Raw genomic sequence first — 12,664 nt, 5'->3', positions numbered from 1 at the left:
CATTGCAGTTCTGCTTATTAACTTTGAACAGCCCGTAGAAGACGTATGTCTTAAAGATTATCACCCCCTTCAGCATGAGACTTCCTTGCAGCTCTTTCCTTTTGGTATCTTCAGTTGGTTTTCCCTGTAGGATCTGGTGTATCTGTGATGGCAAACTGGAATTCCTTTCCTGAATGGGGATTCTGAATTGGGAGAGGTACATCTTATATATAGCCCCAGAAGACGAGGTGGTAGGATCAAACTGTTTTAAATGGGGATGTAGGACTGTTGAGAGCTCAGAATAATGGTTTGCAAACCTTGAAGATGGGATTGGGTAAGGAATAGATAATAGAACATTTTAGCCATTGTTTTAGATGAGCAAAAGACAATTTTAAATTGCCTCTTCACAATCATTTTTTGAACAGCTTTATTGAGGATTAATTGGCTTAGAATATACTGCACATATTTAAAATGTACAATATGATTAGTTTTGACATACATGTGAAAGAATCACCACAATCAAGATAATGAACATACCCATCACCCACAAAAGTGTACTCCTGCACCTTTTCAGTTTCTGCCCACAGCCCTGACTCTCATCCCCAAGCCACTACTGACCTGCTTTTTGTCACCATACATTGGTTTGCATCTTCGAGATTTTGTTTGCATGAGATCATACAGCGTACACTCTTTTTCTGTCTGCCTTCTCTCAGAATATTATTTTGAGACCGATCCATGTTGCTGTGTGAATCCATGTTTCATTCCTTTTTATTACTGAGTAGTATTCCATTGTATGGATGTACCATATTTGTTTATTCATTCATGTGTTGATGGACATTTGGTTTGTTTCCAGTTTTTGGCTATCACAAATAAAATATACACATCTTTGTAGATACATGTTTTCATTTCTCTTGGGTAAATACCTAGAAGTAGAATGGCTGGGTCATATGGTAAGTGCATGTTCAACTTTACAAGAAGCTGCCAAAATGTTGTCCAAAGCGGTTGTGCCATTTTACATTCCAGCCAACAATGTGTGAGAAAATCCCTGCTGCCATTACTTGATATGGTTAAGCCCTTTAATTAAAAAATTTTATTGTGGTAAAATACACGTAATGTAATACTTATCATTTTAACCATTTATAAGTATACAATTTCATGGCATTAAATACATTCACAGTGTTGTGCAACCATTACCACTATTCATATCCAAAACTTTCTCATCATCCCCAACAAAAACTTGGTTCCCATTAAACAATAACTGCATCTTTTCCCTTTCCCTCAGCCCCTGGTAACCTCTATTCTACTTTTTGTCTGTGAATTTTTCTATTCTGAGTCCCTCATATAAGTAGGATATTTTTCCTTCTGTGTTTGATTTACTTCACTAAGCATAATACTTTTAAGAATTTCTTTGATGAAGGGTGTGTTTGCATCTTTTACCTAATTTTTAATTGGATTATTTGGATTTTTACTAATGAGTTTTGAGAGTTCATTATATATTCAGGACACAAGTCCTTTATCAGATATGTGATTGCAAATATTTCCTTTGAGTCTATGGCTTCAATGTGTTAAGTGTAAGACAATACTTCAAAATAAATATCCTTAAACGAGCATTTGTGGGGAAAAAATCGGAAATTCAGAAACTAAATACAGAAATGGATAAAAATTGGAAGAAAATCAAAGAGAATTGATGGAATTCAATAAATAAATTTAAAAGAAAAACATTTCATAAATAAAGACTAGATTTCAGTGTGCCAAAGAACAGTAGATTTGTATTAAAATGTAGTAAGGTTCATTGAAGAAAGGCAGGAAAAAAACTAAAGGAGTGAATAAAAAATTTAAAATGAGATAAAAGAGAAAGTGATTGGAAAGGACAACAAAGAAGATCCAAAATACGTATAACTGGAGCTCCAAAGTACCCAGAGCCAGTAGAACAGGGCTAATACTTAAAACTTTCCAGAAGTTAGAGAAGACCTAAATCTACATATTGAAAGAACTCAGCTTACCCCTGGGAAAATTCACCTAAAATGATCAACTTTGAGACATATCCTAGTAAAACTATTAGACTTTAAAGATAAAGGAAAGTCCTCAGGGCTTCCAGGTAAAAAGAGCACATTACTTGTAAAGGCAAGAAAGTAAAGCTAAAATCAAACTTCTCAAAAGCATCATCTAGAAATAGGCAACAGTGAAAAAGCATTTCAAGAAACAAGGAAATCAAGGACAAGCCAAGCTCTCCTTCAAGCATCAGGGCTATAGAAAGTTTTAAATGTGCAACAAGTCAGGGAATACTGTAACAATGAGCTAGCTCTTCCTGAGGCATCTGCTGGGGTCATTTTATTCAACTAAGATATGACTGGGGAAAGTTTGGCAAAAGGACAGGTGGTGAGCATTTAATATATTCAGTCATAGAGATAAGGCTAAAATAAGTGTAGTGATACGGATGAAGGAATAGTATATAAACTTTAGATATTCTGACAAAGTAGAAAGAGTACAACTATAAAAATGGAATAGAAGAATAGGGAAAGGGGGAAAGTAAAATAAGATCATTGATTGTCTAGTTGATAGATGAGAATTAAAACATACCATTTAAAACTGACCAACTAGGCGGTATGAGGTTGAACAAGAAAAAGACAGAGATGGAAGACCTTAAAAGATACAAATAGAAAAATAACCGTAGCACAGCAATATAAAACTATCTTTAGAGTTTCCTTTAAAAAAAAATCAGAGACAAATAATTACATCACATAGAGAAATATAGTAAATATAATATTACAATAACTCTAATAAAAAATAACATGACAGAGTTGAGACCAAACATCAGTCATATCAGTAAATGTAAATGGGCAGGAATTCCCTGGTGGTCCAGTGGTTAGGACTCCATGCTCTCACTGCTGAGGGCCTGGGTTCAATCTGTGGTCGGGGAACTAAGATCCCACAGGCCGTGTGGCATGGCCCAAAATAAAAATATACACTATATATACACTATATATATATATATATATATATATATATATATATATATATATATATATATATATATATATATAGGTTTAATCACCTATTAAAATTAAAATGTTTTCAAGTTGGTTCATAAAGCAAAACTTTATGCTGTATTCAGAAGACCCATCTGCCCCCCCGCAAAGTGATTAAAAAGCTAAAAATCAAGGAATTGGCAAAGGTATATCAGGCACTTGTAAACAACAGGAAATGGGGGATTGTCATCCTAATATCACACAAAATAGAATTCAGAAGACCAAAAAGCACTGACACAGAACACTTTAAAGTGAACATATATGCACCAAACATCACAGCAACCTCCTATGTAAAGCAGGATATGGCAGGGAAAACGAATAGAAACACACCAATAATGGGAACTTTAATACACCAGTCTAAATACAAGACAGGTCATGTGGGAAAAAACGTAAGTAATCATAGCAGCCAGAGGTTGGGAAACTGCCCACAGGCCAAGTCAAGTCTGTTACTTGTTTCTGTAAATACAGCTTTTTAACACACAGACACATCCACTTGTTTACATATTGTCTATGGCTTTCTTACTACAACAGCAGAGTTGAATAGTTGTGACAGAGGCCCTGTAGTGCACAAAACCTCAAATGTTTACTCTCCGATCCTTTACAAGAGAAGCTCACTAACCGCCTGCCCCCCGCCCCCGCCATGCTGGAGACCTAAGCAACATTATTAATTAGGTAGTTTTTACGGAAACATATTAAACACTGCATCCTAATAATAGAAAATATACCTTCTTCTCAAGTGTGCAAGGAACACTTACAAAAATGTATAATGTTGTAGGTCACAAAGAAAATATCAAGTTCCATAAGTTAGAAATACTGCAGTCAGCATTCTTATCACAATGCCATAAACCTAGAAATTTGAAGCAAATAAGCTCTTCTCTCTGGGAATTTTAAAACTTTTCTATTAAATGACCTATTGGCAAATGAGAAAATATAAAGATAAATTACATAATTTATGGAAAATAATGATCAAACAACTACATATTAGAATCTGTGGGATGCATTTAAACCAGTGATCAGAGAAAAATTCGTAGCGTTGAACACATATCAGTAAAAATGAAAGAATAAAAATAAATTTTAAATTCCCAATCAAAAGGCTAGGAAAAGAACACTGAAGTAAGCCAAAGGAAAAGCAAAAGTATGAGGACAAAGATAATAAAGATAAAAGCAAAAAATAATGAAATAGTAAAAAAAAAAAAACAGATCAAGTCAACAAGTCCAAATCCTGGTTTGAAAAAAAACAACCCAAGGGTCAATTTAATAAAGGAAGAAAAAGATGTTGCAAGAAGAAAGCACAAATATAAAATAAGAAATAAGAGGGAAATAGATATTGATAAAGAGAATACAAAATTTTATTGTAAGGTTACTTAGCATACCTTTATGCAAGTAAATTTAAAAACCTAGGTGAAATGGATAATTTTCTAGAAGAAAGTATAATTTACCAAAATTATCCTCAGTAGACATAGAAAGCTTACATTTATTTACAGAGGACAAATAGAGAAAGTTTTAAGGAGCTACTCCACAGGAAAGCACCAATCCCAGAGAGTTTAAGAGAGGGAGTCTACCAAACATTTAGAGTCTGTTTAGAAACATAAACTGTTTCTGAACACACAAACATTTATGAAGCAAGTGTAACAGTGACATGACAACCTGCTAAAGATAGCACACAAAGAAACTTACAGATCAGTATAGTTTATGAATATTAATATAAAGATCTGAAATAAAATATTAGTTATAAGACTCTAATGCCCCACATTAAGAAAATAATACATCATCACCAAGCAGGTCTTATGCCAGAATGCAGGGATAATTCACCATATTAATAAGTATAAGAAGAAAAATCATAATATCTTTAGAAATGCTGAACAATCTTCTGACAAAAATTCAACACTTATTTCTAGTAAAAACACTCAACTATAGGAATGGATGGATACTTCCTTAACATAATTTATATATGTCAGTCCTAAAGTCAGCATCTTACTTAATGAGGAAACACTAGAGGCATTCTCACCAAGGTCAAGAATAAGTCATGGAAATTCACTATCTCCATTACTTTTTAACATTGTATTGGCACTACTAGCCAGTGCAGTCAGACAAGAGAAAACAATTCAAAAGGAAAAAAGTAAAACTAGTTGGAGACATGATCATTTGCTGGAGAACTAACTCTATAATGGGTCAATGATAAAAATAACACAGGCAACAAAAGAATTCAGCCAGGTAGTAATATATAAAATAGCATGGAAATATCAGTAACCATATATATAAATAATTACCAGATAGAAGATATAATGGAATAGAAAACTCCATTTAAAATAGCAACAGAAAAGATAAAATACTTAATTTTATAAGAAATGTTTAAAACCTAATGCAGTGTTACAGATTGAATTATGTCCCCCACACAATGTATCTGTTGAAGCCCTAATCATAAGTATAATACCTAAGAATGTGACTGTGTTTGGAAGTAGGGTCTTTAGAAAGTTAAAATGAGGCCATTGGGCTGGACCCTAAACTGACTGGTGTCCTTATAAGAAGAGGAGATTAGGACATATAGAGGAACACCAGGGAAGTAAGCTACGGGAGAACACAGCAAGAAAGTGACCATCTGCAAACCAAGAAGAGAGGCCTCAGGAGAAACCAACCTGCCAACACCTCGGTCTCAGATTTCTAGCCACCAGAACTTTGAGTAAATAAATTTCTGTTGTTTAAGTCCCCCAGTTCCGTGGTACTTTGTTATGGGCAGGCCTGGCAAATTAATACAGACAGTAGCTATGGGGCAGTCCTGAAAGATGCAAAAGTAGAGTTGACAGACCTTCCTAGTTCTTAAATAGAATATTTTAACATCATCAATATAGTCTTACTAAATTAATGTGTTTTTTTGTTTTGTTTTTTTTGTTTTTTGGGGTTTTTTTTTGCGGTACGTGGGCCTCTCACTGTTGTGGCCTCTCCCATTGCGGAGCACAGGCTCTGGACGTGCAGGCTCAGCGGCCATGGCTCACGGGCCCAGCCGCTCCGTGGCATGTGGGATCCTCCCGGACCGGGGCACGAACCCGTGTCCCCTGCATCGGCAGGCGGACTCTCAACCACTGTGCCACCAGGGAAGCCCAATTAATGTTTATAATGTGATCCCAATAAAAGTACCAATAATCTTTTTTTCTGGAGGTCGACAAGGTGATAACCAAAGTTCATATGGAAAAGTCAGCGTATGAGTAAAACACTGAAAAGGAAGAACTGTGAGGGGGGACTAGCCTACAGATATTATCATGTACTATAAAGTCTCTGTAATTAAAACAGTGATACTGGGGCATAGACTAGAATGGAATGGAATGTCTAAAGATAGACCCTAACATACATGGACATTTATGAGAAAGGTGGTATCTCCACCCACTGGGACGGGTGGGCTTTTTTTTTTTTTTTGGCCTCACCGCGTGGCTTGGAGGATCTTAGTTCTCCCACCAGGGATCGAAGCCGTGCCCCCTGCAATGGAAGCATTAAGTCTTAACCACTGGGCTGCCAGGGAATTCCCCAGAGTTGGGCTTTTTAATTAATGGTATTGGGACAACTGGCTAACCATTTGGCAAAAGATAAAGTTAGATCTATTCCTCATACTGTAAATAAACTGAACTCCAAATGGATCAGAGATTTAAGTAAAATATGAAACTTTATATGCACTGGAAGAATGCAGGGATGAATTCCTCCTTACAGTCTGGGTGTAGAAGAAGGCTTTTTATCACTCAAAATCCATATGCAATAAAAGAAAACATTGATAAATTTGACTACCAAAAAATAAACTTGCACATAAGCAGAGCCAAAAGACAAATTGACAGATTGTGATAAGATACTTGTAACGTAATATATCATGGGCTAATATCATACATATATATATATAAATGAAAAATGGGAAGATGAAAAATGGGCAAAAGGCACAAGCACGCAATTCACCAAATAAAGATAAAAATACGTCTTCTGAAATACATGAAAAGATGATCAACTTTCACCATAATAGAAATATAAATTAAAATTGCACCACAATACCTACCATACCTACCATTTTCCACCCATCAGATTGTCAAAAAAAATTTTTTTGAACCCGTCAGAATAGTCTGTTCAGGAGGCTTTGAGGGAAAAGTCACTCTCATTTGTCGCTGGTAGCAATGCAAAATGGTACAACCCTTATGTAGGGATACTTGACGATAACAAAATTATACCTGCATTTACCCTTTCACCCAGTATTTCCACTTCTAGGAATTTACCCTGAAGATACACCTTTAACAATACTGCAATATATGCCTGGAGTTATGCATTGCAATATAGTATGTAATGGTAGAATATTGTAAACTACCTAAATGCCCAGACATTGGAGATTGGTTGAATAAACTATGGTGCTATTAGCTGTAAAACAAATAAGGTCAATCTCTACAAACTAATATGAAGTTAATCCTAAGATATAGTTGAAAAAGCTAACTGCGAAGGCTATATAGGAGGCTGCCTTTCCTTTTAGTAATAAAGATTAAATAAGAAAGCAAACATTTATCTGCTTAATTTCTTCAAGAAGAAACACAGACAGGACAAAACAGAAGAAAAATGAAATTGATTATCCTCTGAGGAGGTTAGATGGGCTGACTGATAAATAAATTGTAATATATACATATGATGAGATGTTACACACATTGGATGAATCAATCATACAGACATAATGTTGAACTTAAGAAGCCAGACACAAGAGTATATACGATTTCATTTATACAAAGATTTCTGCATTTTATTATAGGTGTGTGATACCTCAATACCCTTTTTAAGTTCATTAAAATATACCTGTACCTATATCAGCAGCAGCAAAATCATCTCATCTTAATAATCAGAGGTGAGACAAAGGTATCGATCTCGTCAAGTTCATCTATAGAGTGCTGCTTTGTTGTAGTTGGTGGCTCACGTCCCAGGTCATGTACAAAAGCTGATTGATCTCACCTGTGGTGTACACTAAGGGCAGCCCGGCGCTTTAGAGCCAGACCGCTGCACACCACGCAACAGTTACACAGGAACACCTGTGCGTAGTGTCAGCTGGAGGTACAGAAATACATTGCCTTCTGCTGCCACTGTCACCTGCAAGCAGTGGGAAGAAGTAAATTCCCAGTTCTAAACCTCTGTTAGGTGATAAGAGTCGCTAAAACAGGGGCTCCAGTAAGGGGGTGTGGGTGGGAGAGAGAAGAGAGACCAAGAATTGTTTTAAGTTGCTGTCTGGTGCTGTAGTTGGCAGGAGGGGTGTAGAAGCCAGTATTTTCCACCTTTTAAAGGTACGGATCAGAATGGAGGCTGTAGCTAGATGACCATAAAAGGCAAGCTGGGAAGCGGTAATTCAAGCTGCGACAGTTGAAAGAAAAAGAAAAGTGTTTGATTGCATCGGTAATTTAAAGATATTGCACTATTTCAGAGCATGTGTTTATTTTGGAATATAGATTTCTCTTGGTGTTGGGGGAGCCTTTGTGACAGTTGGGAACTTTGTCGACAACAAAGCAAAGTGGTTTACATTTCAAATGACTACTGAAAGGTAGGAGGAATTAGGCCTTCTTTTCCCTTCCCCCCACTTTTTTCCTTCTTGGGTTTTTTTTGGGGGGGGCGTTGGGTTTTTTGGAGCGTAATTGATTTACAACGTTGGGTTAGTTTCAGGCATCCAACAAAGTAATTCTGATATATATGTATTTATTCTTTTTCCACTATAGGTAGGAATCATGCTTTTGATGACTTGATTTGGACAGATTCCATCACTGTGTGAAAAAGGAAATACATTTATTCTACTAAAAAGATTTGTTTCTAAGGAATCAGATAGTAGGGGAATCAGCAAATCTTATTGCTACAGGATTATGGAGAAATTTACGATATAGCACATGAGAACTTTTAATACCTTCAAAAACCTTTTTTTTTCTTAAACAATTTTCAGCTCATAAATTAGTGATAATCCAAGCATTAAGAGTACTTTTTCCTGTAGAAATGGTATCAGTCGTGGATAGATTCCCTGGAAAGCCCTCAAAAATCTACTTTATTGCTAATGCCACAAAATATGGTTTCTTTGGGAAAATGTATTCTGAGGCCTAACTCAACAACAATAACAGATTTTAAATCTCCTCTCTCCTCCCATGTAGTTTACCAGATGGATTGTTTTTCTCCTTCCAGCCAAGGCCACAAGAGCAGTAGGGAATCCAAGGACCTTTATTATGGGGAGGAGCCATCTGGTGACCCTGGCAAGAAGCTTAGGATCTAACCCCAGTTAGGGCTCTGGAAGCCAGCTTGCCCTTCCCTTTATCATTGCCTTTGTAGTGGCTTTGCCTCTGGAGGTTTCTGGAGGTTGAGGACCATGCTAATTATTAACTCCTCAGGTTCCTAACATATGGAGCTTTTAGCAATGGCTTAAGTTGTTTTATTTCCTTCTCTACTGGTGTGTATGTTTTTTGGCCTTTGTACCTTGAGTATTCATTCAGTGAGCAAAATGGGATTGCATGACCTGTTTCTTTCTTTGCCTATCAGGTAGTGATAAGGATTACTGAGAAGTGGGTAAATACATTAAGATCCTTAGAGGAAAAATGTTCATAACGTATGACTGCTAGGACACAACATAAAGTCTGTCCCACAAAAAATCCTATTTTATCTAATTAACTGTCTTCCCTGGCATTTGGATTTTATACAGCTCACTGTATTTACCCTCTCAACTTTATGTACTACACTTCCTTTGGTTTAAAGTGAGTTAATGTGTCCATTTAAAGCAGTTGTGGTGAATAACTCATAGCATTCAATAAATATTATTAACTCTTAAATGTGAAATCTTATCAGCCAGGGATGTAAACTGGAATTGTCAATGGCGATATATGTTCCTAGTTGTGCTTTGGTTTTTAGTGAATGAAAAAATTGAGAATAAGGGAACCTTAACATTTTTAACCTAAAAGAATGTATTTTGCAGACTTTCCTTGGGTAATTTGTCAGTGCTGCAGGTCTCAGGCATAGGCCGTCAGTGATTCTAAGGAGACCGTAGTTTTTTACTGCATTTATTCCTGAGTGAAAAATGTCTTTTCATTTGAATGGTGCTTTTGAGTTGGCAGCATGACAGTGTTCGAATAATTTGTTGTTACTTACAGATTATGTTTCAACTTTATTGTGTTTTATTGTGACGTTATTAACGATTTTCATCATTCTCATTTTCGTCCCTCTTTCCTTTTCTTTCCCTTTTTCCAGTTCTTCCTCCAGTACTGGTTCCAAGACACAGTGAATATAATCCTCAGCACAGCCTCTTAGCTCAGTTCCGGAACTTAGGACAAAATGAGCCTCACATGCCGCTCAACGCCACTTTCCCGGATTCTTTCCAGCAACCCAGCAGCCATCCGTTTCCTCATTCTCCCAATAGCAGTTACCCAAACTCTCCTGGGAGCAGCAGTAGCACCTACCCTCACTCTCCGACCAGCTCAGACCCAGGAAGCCCCTTTCAGATGCCAGGTAGGTTGCAGTGTTCAGTGATGTTCTGTGGTCAGATCCAAATTGTCATCACAGTGTTAAGGCGAAGCTGGGTTTGCCTGGAATGGAGAGAGCTTTCCAGCCCTGGTACGTGGCACTGCACCTCTAGAACTCAGGATGCAACTTTGAATGAAAGGGGACTTCTAGCCAAGTAAGCCAGTGTTTTATTTGTCTGGCACAGATGCTTGAATACATTTTCATTTTTGATTTTTGAAAGGTTTTAAAACAGCTGCATCCTTCTGGGAGTGGCATAGTTGTTCCAGCCTTTGCGCTTGATAAAAGAAAGAGGGAAAAAATAGCATGCTGCACACATTTGCTGTTCCCATGCAAGGAAAAATCCCTGTTGTAAGTGCAGCCTCAGAAAAGATATTTCCTGGGGGATCATGCCCCACCACACAACCTAATTAAATTCGTTTAAGTGGTGATGTAATCCCAAGAAACACATACTTTAACAACAAAAGACTTGCTTCAGGAGTACTGGAAACCATCTGCTTGTTTAACAAAGACAAAAAAACCATTATCCTTCTTTTTTAGACTTCTCTGGTGGTGTAATGTTTGTCAAATTAAATGATTAATTAGGACATTATATTTTTCGAGTTATAGGTTCATAAGTGAGCACCTCAAAAAATGATTAGTGCCCAATTTCTCGCCAGCAGGCCTCACAAAGGATACGGTGAGCAAAGATACACTTGACATCTATTAACATTGCAGGAAGGGAAAATGCGTGGGTGAGCATGTTTAATGTATCACTTGAAATGTTTTTGGGCAGATTTGAATTCGACAGCAGAGCTGGTGTGTCCTCAAAAATTGAAAAGTGGTCCACACTTGATATTCCTATCTTTTATTTATATATTTATTGCTTTTTTACATTTTTAGCCTATGATTTTGCACTGTTGGTTTTTCAGTCGAAAATGGTTTAAGATGAGGGTGAGGGATAGACTTGTTTCAAAATCAAACTAGTATCATCTGGTAATCTGCTATCCACCGCACTCCCTCCTGGACCCGCTGGGTTTGAGGAACAGGTTAGTGGTAAGGAGATTGTTTTGGAAAGCTGTGGAGCGTGGCAGACCCAGGGTGGGCCCAAGAGTGAAAAAACGGAAGATTATTGCTTGAATTTACACCTTGTCCCCAGCTGCCAGGGATTAAGGCACAGGCCAAGTAGAGGAAATACGGAACAGAGAGAGCTGAACGGGTGGGAGGAGGACCTTGTGGGGAGAACAGAGCATCACCCAGAGTATCTGGTGCCTCCCAGGGACGCTGATGCCTTAAGTCGTTGATGAAGTTTTCACCAGCTTGTTTGCAGAAATGGTATTGGATTTGGTCTCAGAGGAGGCTCTTTGTCTTCATTCCTGGCTGGAAGTAAAGCAGAGGCAGTGTTACAGCTGCAGGGAAGAAGCTGAATTTTAAAAAGCTGGAGAAAGGGTGGAAAATACATCCAGATCAGGTCCCCATAGTCCTGTCTTTGTGCTCTGAGGCCTGGCTTGTTAGCACCTGGACGGTAGAAGTGGCCAGGTTGTGATTCAGCTGGAAAGTCAGTCTGGGAAATCTCTTGAGAAACTCTGAAAGAGTAGTGTTCGCTTTTTCGGTTTGATGGTTGCCCTGAGTGGTCTAGAGTACCTATCCAAGCTATTGGTGGTTCTTTGAGGTGAAACTTTGTTCCCTGCTCTGTTGTATGTGCTAAGTGGTACGAGGTGAGCTCACCGTAGCCCATGAGGAACTTGTTTTTCCATCACAAAGGATTGTTTGTGGGAAATCCTTATTTAAGAAAGCACAAGACTTGTGTTAGTGTTCTTTGTTTCAAAAATCACACTGTTTGCCTCTAATTTGCCAGTTAGCTGTGAGTTTTCCAGGAGAAACATGTATGCAAATTCTGAAATAGAAGATAGTTGTGACAAACGGATTTCTTTCCTATTATTCTGCTACTAGGGATTTTGAAACTCATGGTTATTATTTTTTTTAATATGGGTACAGAATATTTTTAAAAAATTTTTATTGGGGTATAGTTTATTTACAACATTATGTTAGTTTCAGGTGTACAGCAAAGTGAATCTGTTATATATTTAAGTGGGTAGGGAGAAGGTAGTCCTAGCAGATTTCTTGAAGTCATGCGAAATTCACAGTTGGAGTCAGTAAGTTGGCTGTAATGAAACTCAGTTGGTAAA

General features: G+C 37.3%; 1 protein-coding gene across 1 annotated transcript in view; it reads left to right on the top strand.

The window, feature by feature from the left end:
- Nucleotides 1–12,664, top strand: part of SMAD1 (SMAD family member 1) — a gene marked incomplete at both ends in the record, with an annotated part of 43,543 nt that overhangs the window by 15,651 nt on the left and 15,228 nt on the right. The window contains one exon of the mRNA XM_079697455.1: nt 10,227–10,484. Within this exon, the coding sequence (XP_079553581.1) occupies nt 10,227–10,484 (258 nt within the window). The remainder of the gene's footprint in view (nt 1–10,226; nt 10,485–12,664) is intronic.

This window comes from Hyperoodon ampullatus, assembly GCF_949752795.1.
Source record: "Hyperoodon ampullatus genome assembly, chromosome: 1".
NCBI lineage: Eukaryota > Metazoa > Chordata > Mammalia > Artiodactyla > Ziphiidae > Hyperoodon > Hyperoodon ampullatus.
The sequence above is the reverse complement of the archived record's forward strand: the minus strand, read 5'-3'. Positions and strand labels throughout refer to the sequence as shown.